General features: G+C 33.0%; 6 protein-coding genes across 6 annotated transcripts in view; 3 read left to right on the top strand and 3 right to left on the bottom strand.

The window, feature by feature from the left end:
* LOAG_15427 (hypothetical protein) overlaps positions 1-370 on the top strand; it is a gene marked incomplete at both ends in the record, with an annotated part of 2,632 nt that extends 2,262 nt beyond the window's left edge. The window contains one exon of the mRNA XM_020448935.1: positions 342-370. Within this exon, the coding sequence (XP_020300951.1) occupies positions 342-370 (29 nt within the window). The remainder of the gene's footprint in view (positions 1-341) is intronic.
* LOAG_06487 (DJ-1 family protein) lies at positions 298-2,094 on the bottom strand. Its single transcript, XM_003142023.2, has 4 exons — positions 1,993-2,094; positions 1,649-1,801; positions 1,170-1,326; positions 298-912 (listed from the first exon to the last, which is right to left on the bottom strand). Exons 1-4 carry the CDS (start codon positions 2,086-2,088, stop codon positions 755-757), a joined length of 564 nt encoding a protein of 187 aa, XP_003142071.1. The 5' UTR covers positions 2,089-2,094; the 3' UTR covers positions 298-754.
* Positions 2,095-3,973: 1,879 nt separating this feature from the next.
* Positions 3,974-9,990, bottom strand: LOAG_06488 (2-oxoglutarate/malate carrier protein). Its single transcript, XM_020447154.1, has 7 exons — positions 9,524-9,990; positions 6,765-7,015; positions 6,376-6,642; positions 6,011-6,127; positions 5,624-5,714; positions 5,338-5,528; positions 3,974-5,084 (listed from the first exon to the last, which is right to left on the bottom strand). Exons 2-7 carry the CDS (start codon positions 6,836-6,838, stop codon positions 4,856-4,858), a joined length of 969 nt encoding a protein of 322 aa, XP_020302586.1. The 5' UTR covers positions 6,839-7,015; positions 9,524-9,990; the 3' UTR covers positions 3,974-4,855.
* Positions 7,892-9,778, bottom strand: LOAG_06489 (hypothetical protein; the record flags this gene model as incomplete). The annotated part of the gene is made up of 4 exons (XM_003142025.1): positions 7,892-8,014; positions 8,260-8,307; positions 9,584-9,644; positions 9,729-9,778. The coding sequence occupies 4 exons, from the start codon at positions 9,776-9,778 to the stop codon at positions 7,892-7,894; spliced, it is 282 nt and encodes a 93-aa protein (XP_003142073.1).
* Positions 9,991-10,835: 845 nt separating the features above from the next.
* Positions 10,836-14,515, top strand: LOAG_06490 (RWD domain-containing protein; the record flags this gene model as incomplete). The annotated part of the gene is made up of 11 exons (XM_003142026.2): positions 10,836-10,987; positions 11,074-11,221; positions 11,400-11,524; positions 11,696-11,816; positions 11,951-12,045; positions 12,511-12,624; positions 12,841-13,040; positions 13,328-13,416; positions 13,616-13,791; positions 14,199-14,343; positions 14,463-14,515. The coding sequence occupies exons 1-11, from the start codon at positions 10,958-10,960 to the stop codon at positions 14,513-14,515; spliced, it is 1,296 nt and encodes a 431-aa protein (XP_003142074.1). The 5' UTR covers positions 10,836-10,957.
* Positions 14,516-15,559: 1,044 nt separating this feature from the next.
* LOAG_06491 (hypothetical protein) lies at positions 15,560-16,176 on the top strand (the record flags this gene model as incomplete). Its single annotated transcript, XM_003142027.1, has 2 exons — positions 15,560-15,652; positions 16,024-16,176. 2 exons carry the CDS (start codon positions 15,560-15,562, stop codon positions 16,174-16,176), a joined length of 246 nt encoding a protein of 81 aa, XP_003142075.1.
* Positions 16,177-17,427: the final 1,251 nt, after the last annotated feature.

Raw genomic sequence — 17,427 nt, forward strand, 5'->3', positions numbered from 1 at the left:
GAAATGCTGCCGGCAGATAAAATAGAAGCGTTGATTATACAAATGTATATTCCCGGGTTTACGTTAATGTTGTATTATGCTTTGTCGTGTTGTAAAATCTCTAAAATATGCCTGAAAACCTATTATTTTATTACTTCGACCTTCACAAAATGACATGACAGTCGTGTTCTTTAGTGGAAAAGAAGGGTGTGAGAATGAATCAAATTGGGAAAACTTTTTGTTAAGTACTCAAAAAATCCCGAAGATTTGTGTGCATAGAGAGTTTATCTTATCTAGGCTTATTTGTCTTGAGCTAATCCTCCTCTTCCATCCCATTCCGCAAGCATGCATGCTAATTTTAGCAAAGCAAGAAAATTGGGAAAAGAAATAATATTGTCGAGTGAAGTGGCACGATAATATGAAATATTTCATTCATCAAATTGATAACCTACCTACCTGAAATGGATTCATGAAAGAAAAAAACACAAACAAACACCAAGCACCTCACGTACTGAACAATGTTAAAATGAACCACTAAGACTTTAGAGTCATTCTACACAGTGTATCACTGACAACGCAAACCGAAATAATTATACATAGAAATGGGTGGCTCATAAAGTTAAGCGTAAAACCATTTCGTTCCATTCACCCTTATTTAAGCTGTTAGTGGCTATCGATTAAGAGTATATAAGTTAGAATGAAAATAAAAGTCTGCTGAGGAAAGCATAAAAAACTGGATATTTCGTCACTTGTAGCTTCTCACTTATCCTGGAAATTATTCCTTCACAATCATTGGAACTGCAACTTCTTTCACTTTTTCCGTCCCAACAAGTAATTCGACTAGTTTTAGTGCAAATTCTAATGCAGTTCCTGGGCCACGGCTAGTCACTATATGATCTGTTGTAACCACACGATCTTCAGAATATTTATATCCTGAAATTAAACACAGAGAATTTAGCTGAAAGTTTTCACTTGACAAAAAACTCAAATTTCCAGTAGAAAAGTAACTTTAAGTTTTAGTTTTCCAGAAAAGCAATAAAAGCGAAAGGAAGAGGCTGGCCATTTCAGCACGACCTTTGGTTAAGTGTTGGCAAATGTTATCGTTCAAAGAAATTGCATATATGAAACCTTTAAAAGATATATGATTTAAAATGATACGCAGGACTATGCTGCGCATTGAATAAACTTACCGCCTTCTACAAGCTTCGGTTTAACACTTGGATGTGACGTCAACAATATTCCCGGAGCAATACCGTGACTTTTTAGAGCGATCGGTGCAGCACATATCGCAGCTATGTAACGGCCACTTTCGTACTGAGCTCTAAGTATGGTACCCACTTCATCTGACTGAAATTAAAGGTACTTTCTTCTGCTAATGTCAACGCAGAAGTGGTCCGTGGAAACTAACTGACGAACAGTGTGGAAAAAAAAAACACTAATAAATTTTTTGACCAATATGAAATAACGCCTCAAATGTGATATTACTAATTCTTACTAAATGGTAGATTGTGCAGAAAAAAAAATTCCATAGCCAGAAAAATTTTTACTGAAACAACTACTACAATCACAGGGAAGGAATATGTAGACGAATATTTCAAAAGCCTCGAATTACAAAAAAAAGTGGCGTTGAAACTGCGAATGAGTAAAGCGTTAAATGTTGCAAACTTACTGCTGCAAGAGAATTTGCTCCTTGCATACCACCTGGTAAAATCACAACGTCGAATTTGTTATCCGCAACTTCGAACAAAGCTTTATCAGGCATAATCATCACTTTCCTCGAACATTTTACTGCATTTTTATCCAGAAGACCAACAATGGTAACCTGTAAAACAAATATGAAAAACTAGAAAATTTATGCTAAATAAAGCTAAAGAGATAAATATTGCTCGATACGAACGACAGCAGAAAAAGAGCAGCATTTGACACAAAATAAAAGTCCAAATATGTCAATCAAAACCATATTAATTAGATCAGCTGTATCTCTAAAAACGTAAAATGAATATCGTCCGAAACCTCAATTCCAGCTCGTCTCAAAACGTCAACCGGAATAACAGTTTCCATTTCTTCGGCTCCTTCAGCAAGTATAACCATCGCAGTTTTTGATGCCATGCCTAAGCAATTCACGGACATATATATAATTCAAATCAATGATTATTTTAAAATTCAAACAATTCTTACATTGAATGCTGCGCATTGTACATACAAATAGAATTTCTATACAAATACAAAAGCAAACTTTTGAACTGCTAACCATAAAATTTTGAAATACTAATTTTCCTAAAATCTATAGTTAGATTAATAAAGATGATTGTCTCTGGTTGCTATGCCAATTTAAACGTAGTAATAACGAAAACTGCACTGCAATCAACATCATACCAACAAAAATTAAGACTGAAGTTCAAGTCGAAATAACGCCAAACGCGTTAGAACAATAAGAACTAAATACAACAATTAAAAAGGAGAAAAAAAATTGGATGATGGAGGAAAAGATTCAGAAACAAAGAGATATCATAACAATCAGACCTTCCACAAAATAATGTAGATTTATTGACGATATTTCACGTATGTATAGCTTATTCATTAATTTATTATAATATTATAAACTTTATTTATACGTGTAATCACGATAACTCATGCGACTTTGAGCATATGACATGACTTTAACAAATACAACGTGACTTTGACACTTCAAACACGTACAACCCATACTGAACACGAATGTCACATGCTTTAGAAATCCTTTTTCGTTAGTAGTTGGTGCGTGTTTTCTTTTTTTAATAACTGTTTTTTTTTTTTTCATTATTTCAAATAATTATTTGCTATCATCCCAAAAAAAATTTCAATTGAAAGTTGGGAACTGTTTGATTTCCGGAACAACTGAATTTCAGGGCTAATTCTCTTTAACACGATTATCGAATTTCCGGATCAGTTCGTTTTTTTTTTGCACTAATAATTTATCCAATTAATTATATTAAATTTTAGTAGCATGAATGAGGTGGACATTATTAGCTGTTGGTAGAACAAAAATGATATGAATAATATAAAGAAATGTTTAATGAACCTCTGAATTCGTTGGTTTGTTTCCAATTATTTAATACGACTTTTCGAGCAATTATTCCACAAATACTAGCTAACTGAGATTTGTACAAAAGTAGCGCCATTTTTCTTCAAATATCTGCAAATTTTATGCCAGCTAACAATTGTTATATAAAGAAGCAAATAGTTTACATATTATTCAACACTTACTTTAACAATACCCAACTGGTACGTTTATTGATTGCATTGAAGGTTTATCAAATGATGTCCAGTTTTTATTCAAATTTATGTCACATTTTTCAGCCGTATCCTTTCTCTCTGCTGTTACTGACAATAACTAATCCAGTCAAATCCATAATTTATATCTATAGATTTTTTTTCTTTTTTTTTTTTTGCAAAAAAAGAACCAGTCAATATCAGAGATTGATTATTATCATAATTCTGATGAAATATGTATCAGGTCTTGCTTTAGAATGTAATTCTTGCTACTTCTTACTGCAATAACACTTATATGGATTGCATTTGGAAATGACTGTTCATACACCTTCATGTTAGCGTAATATTTATTAAGACTACCTCTAATAGGCTGCTAACATTTGTCAGCGCCAATACATGGAGATTTTTCCGGGCCAGTGAAAAATGGACGACGGTTAAACGTGATTTTAAGTTTTTATCAAACCATTACTTAAAATAATCAAAAATATCCTCCACTCTTCTACTACCTGTATTACCTTATCACTCTATTAGGTAATCTAGCTACTGTAAATAAGAGCGTGATAATATCTTACCATTGGGATATTAAAATTTATACTCATCTTCAAAACAATGTTAAGCCAACCAGGAGCAACAGGATAATACGAGATAATAACAACGACAACCGGATAAAGCAGGAAAAATGCAAAAGTGACAGGAAAACATACTATGAAACCCCACCACAATCATCTTCATTCGAATGAATTATCAGTTAGTTATCTTAATCTAGCTGATTTTTCCTGCAGAATTTGACCTGACCAAAACAATATGAGAGGTGACAAATATATTTTTAACCAATAATAAAACAATACCACGTTACAGTGACAACACCGGTAATCTACAACCAGATGATAGCATGTTTCTATCTGTGTTCACCGGAAGAGTTAAGATAAAGCAAAAGAAAAAAAAAGAAAGGTTTCAAAACATCACAAGTAAATAGACTGTAAATCTAATTCATCAAATCCTCAAAAACTGATATAATACTAGGTAAAATTACAAGATAAAACAATACTAGATAAAATCTGATTTCAAACAAATAAGTGAAAAAGGACAAGTGGGTGAAACTTTGAAGATATATAAATAAGTGATTTCATTGCTCACCAGTAATGTCAATAGTAGCAGCACGAGGAATTAGAAAAGTATATAGTCAAGTAAGAATAAACTACGAATGAACAACTCGAGAAATAAGCTGTTCTTTTTGAACAATTCTTAAAAAGACTGTTATTTTCACATGAAGTGTGGATCAAATAGGATCAAGCAAACTTATAATAGTAATAATCTTGTAAATTAGCGGGAAATTCACTCCGATCTAATCTCACTCTGAATAATTTGCCGATGATACATCAGTTTAATTCAATAAGTTATGAAATAGGGCAAACGGAATAGTCTGATAAATCAGAACCAACAGTTCCATTCTGATAAATTTGTGACCAGTATCTTCAACATATCACAAACTGCACTAAACAATCTGCTAAGTGTGTTAACATACACGATTGCGATAATAGGAAGATCGTGCTAAGCAGAAGAATTAAACATGTTTACCTTGGTAAAAAAAGGTCAATGTTAAATTTTTCTTTTTCTGATCTTTTTAAAGAGTACTTCGAATTTGCTCGACACCCAAAATATGCTTGAAATAGGCTGCATTGAGTTGCTCAAGTATGATAAATGTCAGCATAGTATGCGGGCCCATACGGAAATAATAGGGCGTGAAACCCTTCCACAACGAGAAAAATCCCTCATTACGTATAACTTTAGACCATACATCCCACATACCACTGTATTCTGGCTTCCCGTCTATTGTACGCATATTCTGTACCCTGAAAGAGTTTTTACTTCATTGATTGCCTTCATCATTGCTATCAGTATTAGATCAAGATTCATTCCATTCCCGTCCATACTATAAACTAAATTTACTGGCAAATGTATGTTTTACCCTTACTATAAGGATAGGGACTACACCAATGACATCTATTCATGAGGTGTTAGATATATGAATTCAAATGAAAACCAATAATCAGCCTCTCGAAAGTTTGGATAAGTCCAAGTTTTCGAGCAAATAAACTGATTAACCTCGTTTTAACAATATCAATCGGCATTGAAGCTACAGTTGTTGCAAAACCACTTATCATTGAAGCCGCGAACTGCAATGTCAAGCCTTCCTCGAAGAATTTAGTTGACAATAATGCTTCCTTACTTTGTGAGTAGATAGCTAATTGTGTTGCATTTACTGTCATTGCCCGAAGAACAGTTGGCCCACATCCCTGTAAATACAAATTCAGTAAAAGAATATAATCTCACCTTTTGAGAAAAGTGAAGCTTTACAAAGAACGTACATGGCTACAACAAATGTACTTACTCTCCACAGCGTGAAAACTCCTTCTTCCCGGATAACACGTAATAACGCATCCAAGACATTTTTATATCGTCGCCGTTGTTCCGGAGGAAGCCTAAATGGTAAACTTCCTTGGTAATATAATTAATGATTAGACATCGTGAAATAGGGGAAGATCTTCAATCTTCATCCAGGGAGTTAAAAGCAAAGCGAAAAAAGTATTTGTCATAAAGACTAGACCATCTGAATAAGAAACTGGAAAAAATGACTGGACCGTTCGCCACTTTCTGATCATCTAAGGTCGATGGTAGCACTATTATGAAATTTCGGTTTTCCATACTATGCTTTTAATGCTATTTTAATATGACCTACTCTTCCAATAATTCTATCTCGTAATGTAATAAGGATTACCGTCCATCGGCGCACATTCGAATAAGTGTTACTTCTGCGGGAGTACCAACGAATGATCCAACAGCACCAGCAGTTGAACCGATAAGAGCCTTTGTTCCAAAACTAGTTGTTCCATCTCTTCAGATTATGTTAAATCATAAGCAGTTTGGGAATTTGATAAGTGAGCTGATTGTAAAGTTCAGGGGTAGTGAATGGCATTTTGAAAAAATAAATGGAAAAATACCGCGACCTTAGTGAGAATTAGTTGTTTAATGTTTTTGGAACAAAATTAAAGTCAACCCGAAGTTAAAATTCCAGTTGTACCTCAAAAAAAAGAAAGAGGCATCAAAATATCTTCTATTTTTTCGTATTGCAAAGAAACCAACTTCGTAAAATGTTCAAACAGCCACGTATAGATGCCGAGACGAGTTGTCGTATAAGTAGCTTGACGTAGAAGACTAGCAGAAAGGCCACTATAAATCGCAAAAAAGCCTTCATTTGTTATAATACTCCTTAGGACATGTAAACTTGAACGAGACTCTTTTTTACCGGATAATCCATTAAGTTGCATGCGATTTTTACCAGCTAATCCACTAAGTTGCATGCGATTTTTCAGTAAATCCAAGGGATGCACTAACAAAGTAGCACCCATCCTGAAAGATAGCGAAATCGCTATTCACGCATCATCACATTAGCTACTTTTTAATTTTTTGTGCGCAAACAGAAAAACAAAGATTTGTGAACAATAATACTTTCAATTGGAAGAACTACTTACCCTGCGATTCCACCAAACGCAAACTTTACAATATTTGGAATCGTCACTGGATTCAACTTGTCCTTCGAATCCATAGCTTTCCCGTCACAGTCACTTGCAGCAATGTTTAACAGATTGTTGTTATTTTTCGAACTACTATTACGGTACCAGCTTTTTATCCGATACTTTCACCTTACAGGATCTTATTGTACTTTTCTTGCCTTGATGTCCTCCGATGATTCACATTCAACCAACTTAGCAGTTTCCATAAACTGAAATTAAACAGCTTTTCTCGATACCGGAAAACATGACCGAATTAAGAAGGGAAAGCGAGCAGGATGCACTTGAAGAATGATGAAACAAAGCAATAAGTGTTGTGTAAACATACTATATCTAAATGAAACTTCTCAGCTAAAAAGCAGAACAAATGCGGATTAAAGTTATTGAAAATCTCTATGTGTAGAGGATGAACAAATCAAAGTTTAAGAAGATAACCACGAGATCCGAACTATATTTTGCTAATGATCCTATTTGTAAACCAAAAGAACTTTATACTCAGACTAATCTGGGTAACATTTATGCAAAGAAAGTAGCTATAATATACATCAGGAAAATCGGCTTTAAAGGTTGACGATTAATGCTACGTGAGAATGAGAATGGACACGTGAGAATGAGAATGGACACAGGTCAGTATAAGGAGATGATTGCAAAACCCAACTGTATTTCAGCAACTGTTCTATCTTTTATAAGAAGTTAATTAATTTTACAGTAGCTTAACTACACCACATTAAAACATCCATTTTTATGTATCAAAGATCTAAAGGAATAATTCAGCTGTTTTAAATGAATAATTATCTATGATTGATCACTGCTGCACAATAAAACTATCCTTTTAGAAGAAAACAGTAGAAATACACTCATTAAGTATTGCTGAAACCAAATTTTCGGTGATTACAAGTAAAGGATAGAGTAAAATAAAGAAAAAAACACATTATATCCATAATTTGTCAGATCGAAATTATCGGGTCTTCGATAGAGATGTACCCCAAAAAAACAGTTGAAAATGTTAATTTTGTAAGACTGTGCCGAATGTTTCCTCATTGACTACTGTCAAACTAGCAGTGGATTCAGCTACATTTGGCAGAAAATTAATCGAATAACAGGCGGATAAATTTGGCAGCGATTTGGCTATCTTCGATTACAAAATGTCCTTTCGCTTCCATTTTCACTCTATTTTTTAACCGGTTGATATAGAAAAGTACAGAAGGTAGCTTAAAAGAACATTAACATGGAAACTGAGGACAAAAAACACTAAACAGTCGGTGGTAGATGCCATAGAGACCAGAGAATATTTTTCTTTGGTCTCTATGGTCAAAGAAGACCAAAGAAAAAATATAAGCAATTAATATCAACAGAAAAAAAAAGAAAAATGAACATTTGGATTCAAACAAGAATAAGTGAACAAATTGTCAAACTTTAAAATTACTGAAAAATAACAAGAGACATTTCTGTTTACATCTCTCTGTCTTTCAGTAAATAAAGACCGTACACCAAAAACAACTATCTGAAAAAAAATAACTATCTACATCCTTTCTCGCTCGCAAATAAAGGTAACATAAATAGAACTCCGGTTGAGTTTGAATAACGCTATCAGCCTAGTGATAAATACTCAGTTGAATAAAAATATCGCGTGGGAATATCATCCAAAAATTACTTTCAACGTTGATATCTATGATTTTATATGTTTACCATAACAGAAATATTTAGCGTAATATAACCCAGTCATAGTTTTCACTGATTTGCGAGATCAGCTGAGTGTGACGTAGCTCTCACTTACCTTTGCCAATATGCAAGAATATGAGCAAAGACTTTTAATGTCGGAGAGAACGCAATTACTATCGAAAACTCGAATGATTAATAACATCAGCAAAATTGGAAAGATTCAGGTACATCCAAACACGTGAAACTGAAAAGGTTGATAGATTTCTATAGTCAAGAAAGAAGTGTGGTTGAATATTGTCGTTCCAATGTTTCTCAAAAAATAACAGAGCGGATGACTGTCAACTTGAACTGTATGCAAATCTACTACCAATGCAATTAGTCGAACAGATATGTACAACAACCAGATCAATCATTCATTTAGGCGAATAAAAAAAATAAACAAGAAGAAAGCCGTCATAACTAGAAATTGATAGCATTAAACAATCGAAATACTCAGCCAATCAAAATGAATGAAACAATCACGTGATCGTTGCAAAAACAAAATGGCTGTTGGAGCAAATCTTAAGAAAATCACCGAATCAATAGCAATCTTTGTCCATATTTCCGCATAATAACAAAGGCAAAAGGTACAAGGGAATTATGCCATAACCAATTGAACTCACACATTTGCAAAATATAACTTCATTTAAATTTTATAGATACCAATAGTAAAAGTGATAAATTTTGAGCGATATTCTCAGCTCATGTTGATATTGGTAACATGTACAAATAACTACTCTAGATTCTATCATTAGATTTATCACTATCTGTATTGTGCATTCTGGACACTGTAATCAGTTTTCTCGACAACTGTATGTCTGTGTACTGTAATTAGAATTTTGACAAAACTTTAAAATTAGGTTTGGCTAGTCAATGGATAAAAATGTCTGGGTCTATAAGACACAATTTTCTCGGTTATTTCAGCAACAAAACTGAACTACAAAAAAAAAGAAAGATATGCCGTAAACGAATTATTCCAATCGATCATAACAGTTATGCAACAAAAAAATAATAGTAACCTCGTTCTCATCCAGGCGAATAGTTTTACCTCATGAAACATTAGCGATAATCGCAAATACTTGTGACCATGTTGAAGATAAATAAAATTCCAGATTAACATCATTATACCACCGATAATACCTAAATATTAACGATTATAAATATACTTAATGATTTGTATAGCTATTTCTTGATATTCTGTGGCTGATGTAGGCAACAACATACCGGACCCGATCAATCTTACCAGTTTCCCATTCCCTCTGATTTTTCTGCATGATATCGGTAATTGTGACTTATCCGTGAAGTAATCCGGTAATATTCAGTGCGCATTTCATTTTCCCATTAGAAAGGAAATATTTTCGATGATATATCACAACACTGCGACGAAATGCTCAAGTAGACCTTCTTGTTTTGCTATTGTTTTTGCCTTCATTTTCCTCTCTTTTTTCTTTTCCTTGATTTTGCAAAGTTCATGAGAGAAGAGGAATTAGTTTCAAATTCTAATCAGAATTATTTTTAAGCTCTTTTTTTTCCATTCACTCATATTCCATTCCCTTTCGTACTTCGTCAAAATGATACGCTTCTCATATGACACCAAGAAAAAAACGTACAAATGTCACTGCAAACAAAACTTATTGATTGTACTATATGCATCATCACTTTTGCCCATAATCAATTTCTTTAATTCATATATATTCCCATACAATATATCAGTAAAGTCAAACATTGAATTGAATTTCGCATAATAAAACAATTTACCATTATGTGATCCCTTTATCTGCGTGAAAAAAAATATATTTTATCAATCTCTTCCTCTTATAATCTTTTATAGTCACTGATATCTCCATGATTATATATTGGTTTAGCTTATTCGCAATGCCTGCTAATAATTTATGCGTCTTTATTAATCTATATCTCTTATAATCTTTCAATCCTAACGTCCTCAACTTTGTCCTAATTATATAGAGTATTCTCTCAATATCTGCATCACCTCCTCCAAGATCAACCTCACCAATCACTAACATACCTAATTATTTACTATATTTGAAACCGATGTTGCATAGTCGTCGCAACATATGTTGCATCGTCTCCACACACAACAAACCATGAAATAAAGCGTTGCAAATCTTATTTGTAGTAATTATGACTAACGGTATGTTGTGGAAATACTTTTGTTTATTTACGTACATGCGTATATATTCTGTAAACATCGGTGTTTTTATTAGCATAAGCAAGTAGGGCGACTGGCTTTGGAATGTTTTAATTTCTCGAATTTCCAAATAATGGCTCATCTATTGAGAGAATGAGAAACTGAACTAGATAATTTCTTGCCATTTTTCAGGATAATGTCATGTACAAGCCAAAGATGACAACGCTGTGAGGAACTTATTACAATACACAGCTGATTACTTTTTTGTAGCATATCGACAGCACTGACGAATAAAATTATAAAAATGGCTGTTGTAAATGACACTAATCGCAAGGTTCATTTTCAAATATTGTCACATTGCTTCGATTGTCACAGTCAAAAGTATTAACTTTTATTTTCAGGTTGTTGAGTTATTTTTAGGATCAGTTGGATGAAGTTCAAGCACTGGAAAGTATATATTCTGGAACACCAGAATGGTTCTCCTACAATATAGACAACGATTCACACATTAGAGGCTGTATAACTGTTGTATTACCTAAAGTAGAAAATGGCATTGCTGTGCAAGCAGGTTTGAATTTCAGGTTTTCCCACATGTTTTGCTGACCCATTTTTGCTTTTTCATGATACATTTGATTTCACATAATAATTCCTTATCAAATAATAGGTGGTGTTAATAATAGGCCTGTTAATTGACTATAGATGCTTCTGTAATTTGTTTCGCTAACATTTACAGTGATATTTTTTAGATGGGAAAATTATTCACATCTGTCATCTTCCACCTTTATCGCTATATTTCACTTTTCCTCAGAATTATCCGTCACATTCCATGCCACTATTTTCCCTTTATGCAGATTGGCTTGATTCAGTTGCTGTATGTTCCTTTATAAGATTTCTGTTAGATATGTATCATTTTCCTTAGTTTTTTGGAAATGTTTTATATGTGACGTCCAAATTCTGAGTCTAAGATTTCTGTGAAACTAGTGGTTCATGGTTTTCTATTGGAATGAGTTTTGTTATTAAAATAACAAGCTTTAGTTTTCAGAGGCGTCGACTGAAAGAAATTTTAATTGATTCGTGGACGAGCTACTGTGGTATACCTATTTTATTCACGTGGATTGAGCTGCTGAAGGAGGAAGCTATGCAGATTGTGTTATCTCAAAAGAGTGTTGACTTAAATAAAATTGTTTCAGAGGGAGACGAAGTTGAAGCAGTAAGCTTTTAATTTTGCTCTCATCCACATCCTTCATCACCATTCTGTTTTGTAAGCTGCACATTATATAAATTTCATAATTTCCAGGTAAAAAAGACTCAGCTGAACTTCTGAAAACATTTATTGAGTTTAACGATCGGGCGACACAAAATGATTTCGAGAGTGAGTGGTATGATTGCGAGGTAGTCTCATCAAACATTTTGGTCGTCGAACATTTTTAAAAACTTTTCATCTGCCATTATCCTGAACACATTTTAAAATTTTTGGCGTGCCATTATGGGCTTAGAAACATTTTCGGCTTTTTTTTGCTTAACAAAGAACATCTAGAAGTGTCGATTGTGACGAATTTATTTGAATTACTTCATCTTTTTGACCTCTCCTACATATCTTGCAGAAAAAAAGAAAACAAACAAGGCAGTTGAGATGTGCTGGTTCTTTGAATTCCAAATTACTGCTTACTATATGCTCAGCATATTCATTTTTGAAATAGCTTAAGGGAACTAAGTCAGGGATCATGGCCGTACCTTGTAATGTTTATTTATTTGTTTATGACCGAATTTAGGAGTACCTATTTTTGAAATAGCAATATCAGTTTCAATTCTTCAAATTACTAACAAAAAGTGCAATGCATCAGCAATGCCTTTCAGGTATGCTTTAGCTCAAAAAGTGGTAAAGAATGTGTTAGATTTATGCCATGTGGTCATGTCTTTTGCATGGAATGCACTTCAGATTACTACCGCCAAAAGCTTCACGATAATTTGGTATATTTTAACACCACAGTTACCGGTGCTAATTACGTCTAAACCACGTTTTCAAATTAAATAGCAAAACAGCAATATAGCAATGTATATATGTGGTCGTAACAAATTAGCCACACTATTTTCTAGGGACTATCATCACTACTTTCGTGAGCTAGCAATTAGACTATCTTACATAAATGCTCACAGATGATGTTATTTCTATGATTTTTTTTTCAGATTCGGCAGTTACAGTGTCTAAATAACGGATGCGATAGCTCTGCGACTCAAACACAAATTCGGCAGGTGTTAACTGATAAAGAGTTCGAAGTTTACGAACAACGCTTGCTGGAAGGGGCATTAGATTTGATGTCCGACGTAGTTATATGTCCGAGGATATCGTGCCAGGCTCCTGTTATTGTTGATGGTGAAAATTCCAGGTATGTCACTTATTGTGGACATCCGAGTGATAATCGATACAGTTTAATTCAGTTAGACATGGACATAATTTTTCGTTGGTTCATTTCTTGCAATTTAGTTGTCTTACTGAATATCATAGCTTTTTTTGAGGTTGACTTGTTTGCGGAGTGGTTTGACTTGTTTCTGTGGTCAAGAAATGATTAACCGTGTGCCGTAAATATAGAATGTGACTTAGTATCACCATCATTTTTTATTATGTAGTGCATGTACAATATTTTTAACCATCATACAGGTTATTTCATTTCAGTTTGGCAAGCTGTTCACTGTGTCACTATTCATTTTGCATGCTGTGCAAAAAAGCTTACCATGGTATAGAATTATGTTCTTTAAACGAAGGTGAGCATTCAGTTGCTTAAATTTAGTGGTAGTTGAAATTTTTTTGTTGTAATTTTGTTTCAAAATTTTTGTTTTTTTGTTGTTTTTTTTTGTTTCTTTGTAATGATCAAATCAAAAGGGTTTTTTTTTCTCCTCTTGGATATTATTCGTCCATATTTTGTTCGCGTTTGTTATCAGCTACCTTTCATCTGACTTTCAGAATCAAGAGGAAAGATGTTGAATCAAGTGGCAACTGCAACCCCTGCTGAGTTGGACGAAATCTACAGAAAATTTGGTGGCAAAAAGCAGTTTGAACGAATGATTGAAGCATTGAAAAGTGAAGAGTGGATAGGATGTAACAGCAAACCTTGTCCATCGTGCCAGGCCAAAATTGAAGTGATTATTTTTCTGTATACTTTTTTTTTTTTGGAAACCTGTGAAAGCCATTCACGCGCCATGCACTGTTCTTTCGCATACTTTTCAGCATGGCAGCATCATCGTTATGAGTAAGTAAGAATGACTAGGGGAAATCAAAAGACGTTTTATACTTCCGAATCTGTTCAGGCAGTAAGGAATAAGCAACTGAACTGTACAACTGTACCACAGAGTGTATTTAGCAAAATATCTTAATAGCTGTTAGCATAAATTAAGTCCTTGTCGCATGATCCGTTTATTGCACCTCCAATGGTACCAATGCGGTATTGGTGCAGGTTCATTTTCGATGGTTTGTTTCCACATACATATTGTATAATTCTTATTTTGGTACCTCATATTGTTCCAATTTAACTATTATTTTCTTAAAGAAAACCAGCGGTTGCAATAAAATGATATGCACAAAATGCGGGCATTATTTTTGTTGGCTTTGCGGTATTGCATTAAATAAGAATGATCCGTACAGCCATTTCAATACATCTGGTCCAGGAAGTTGTTACAATCGTTTGTTTGAAGGTATGATTTTTTAATATCATTTTATAATTTGAAAGTAATCTGTTCATGCGGAAGAGAATATCTGCCAAAGAAATAATAAATGCAAAAAAAAATGTTTTATAGTGGAGGCTTCGTTTCAGGTGTTGAGGATGATGATAATTACGGTGTTGTTGATGATGACGTGGAAGATTAATGACTAATCGCTTGACGACACTACTGAGGATAGATATTAAAATACTGGTTAGAGAAGTTTTTTCGGTTAGGTTTTGAAAACCCATCAAAATTACTGAGGAGACGATCATGCATCAGTCTTTCAGTTATTTTGTTTTTTATATTTGCTTTTTTTTTCTAATTTTAGATTTTAAAAATTATTGGTTTTGTTTCAGTACTGTTGTGGAGTTGATCTAACAGTATAGTATCAGGATATGGTTCTATTTCAATGTATTATAGCTTATACCGGCTTCAAACGAGTCTGTTATTGTGTTTTACTGTTTATATACGTTTTCCTTTATTCGGTTGATAATTTTTATTTTCCGTTTTTCTAGTGCTTTCAATTTTTTTCATGTACTTAGAATAGTTTTTAGCTGCACAGTTCATTTTTGTCTTCTTTCTTTTTTGATTAAAATTCTGTATGATAGGAAATTATCTGCAGTTCATCATTTTTGCTGTGATATCTTAATCGATTATTGGTCAGATACTGAAATAAATAATACAAGATAACCTTTTCACAATCTGAGCTGGCAGCTGTAAAAAATTGCTTTAATTGTATGATTACTTAGTTACTTAATTCAGGTTGTTCCTTACTTACGATGAAATTCGTTTTATGACTATGACTGAATCAAATTTTGTGATTATTCCCAAATAATTTTATTGCCGGATAATTTTATTTATTTCTATTGCATCTTGAATAAATTTTCGTTTCCCTTATATCCCATTACATAATGGCTTTGTCCTGTTAATTCATGTTATAATTTGAATTTAGTTTCGTAATGTAGCTCAATTCAATGATATTAGTAGTGTGGTGCGACACTGATTGATTGAGAATAAAACTAATAAATTCAATACTTGATAGAAAGTACTGATTAAACCAATAAAATAACAATGATGCCAAAGAGAGTGTTGTGATTCGGAAAAAATGCGGTGATACTTGATGTGTGATCTAATCTCATGTCATGTAATGATATATGCCAAGTGTTCCATATACTTTTGTCGTTAAAAATTTAAACTTTTTCAAGATATGCTTTCTGAATATAATTTGGCTAACCAATTTATAATTGACCTTTCCTCAACCTACACAGACGGGTTATTGGGTCGATTGAGTTTCTTGGAGGTTTTTCATGCTTATATGTTGGAGTTACTGAGAGTTAAATTAATAATGATAATGATGTGGACCTAATGGGACATAATATTGAAAGTGATGTAAGGAGTTTTTGTGTTTTTGGTTTGTTTTATTAATATATCTGAAGTACTATTGATCGAAACATACCATACATTTATAATTACAGGAATAATTGTCTGGTGAGGATCTAATGCCTTCATTAAATTGGAAACATTATACATTTCTATTTGCTTCCATTTCTGGAACGCCAGTTTTCTGTTATTGGTATTACAGCTTACCGCATGTAGTAGATCGATTTGTTAGTTTTTTCCTAGTTCATATTCGGTTTACTTCAAATAAAGAGCTGGCTAGGTATATTTCAGACCGAGAAGTGGCTGATAGAAGAACCGGAAAGGGATAACCGAGAGTTTCACGATTTCATGAAAGAATTATCAACAGTACAGCAAAAAGTCGATCATGCAGAACTTATGGGAAAAGTTGCGGTTGAGGAGGCACGAAGACATGCGTTACGCTAGTGATTGAAGTCATTTTTTAAATTTTATTTGCAGTAAATTGGAGTAAGGCTACACTTTATTGCAAGCGACGAAAAGCTGAAGCTTAGAAGCATAAATTTTTGCAAAAAAAAAAAGATAAACTTTAGCAGTTAATAAATGGATGATAGTGATATACAGATATACAGTATTAAGTTTTATAAAATCCATTTCTATCTAATTATAACAATGCTACTCTTTTTTTAAAAAATTTCTTTCAATATTAATTAAGGATTTTTCTTTTATAACAAGTTTTCATTACTCAAGAAAATAGCCACAACAATTATTCCATCATACTTTAAATATCACTTATATATTTCAAAATTTACAAAGTAATCTTTTTTCTCCTATCTGCCCTGTCCTTTTCCAAAATATAAGTAAACGTTTTTCAAAATTTTTAAAGGAACTTCTAATCGCTATCATACATTCACAATTTATGTAATTTTACAAATAAATACTAATTTTTTCGAAATTTTCGCAAAAAAACCTAAATCACTTTAATTCACAATAGTAATTTTCCAAATAAAATTAATCCAAAAATGTACGTTCATTGCAAAGAAATTTGAAAATTAAAAGAGACGAAGAAGAGCAAAATACTCATAATACTTACTGATAATCCCTGCTGTTTTACGTTGTATACTGCTTGTTGCAACCGATGAAAAATCATTATCCACTCTTTTTTGATCACTATAACGATAGCGATTATCTACTAGATATGATGAATCGCTTATAATTAGTCGTCTAATTCTACACCACATCGCACAATAGTTTAATAATGATAGCAGCAACACTAAAATTCGATAAATTCTGTTATCGGAGTAATAGCTTAACTACTTGATTATTTAGCAATGTAACAAATGACCAAGGTGGATATATAGTATTAGAAAAAAAAAAGAAAAAAAAGAAACAATATTGCGTCATTTTTCCAATATTAACAGTGTCAAACATCGGATTCAAAGTTTAAAACGCCACGCTAAAAGCTAGATCATTTCATCCACTTCACTTACTTATGTGTGATGGAATACAGATCAGATTAACCTGTTGTCAAGACTAGATTACGATAACGCTTACCAAGCTAACAGTTTATTTTTTAAAAGCACTAAACCGCAAACTTTAGCAATAAACCGCAAATTGATAATAATACCGTCATTATGGTAAATGCAACCTTCTTTTCAAACAAAATGGCATTCAGGAAATTTAAAGACTTATCCATCTTATATAGATTAAACATGTCTT

The sequence above is a fragment of the Loa loa genome (genome assembly GCF_000183805.2).
Source record: "Loa loa unplaced genomic scaffold supercont3.165, whole genome shotgun sequence".
NCBI classification, from domain to species: Eukaryota; Metazoa; Nematoda; class Chromadorea; order Rhabditida; family Onchocercidae; genus Loa; species Loa loa.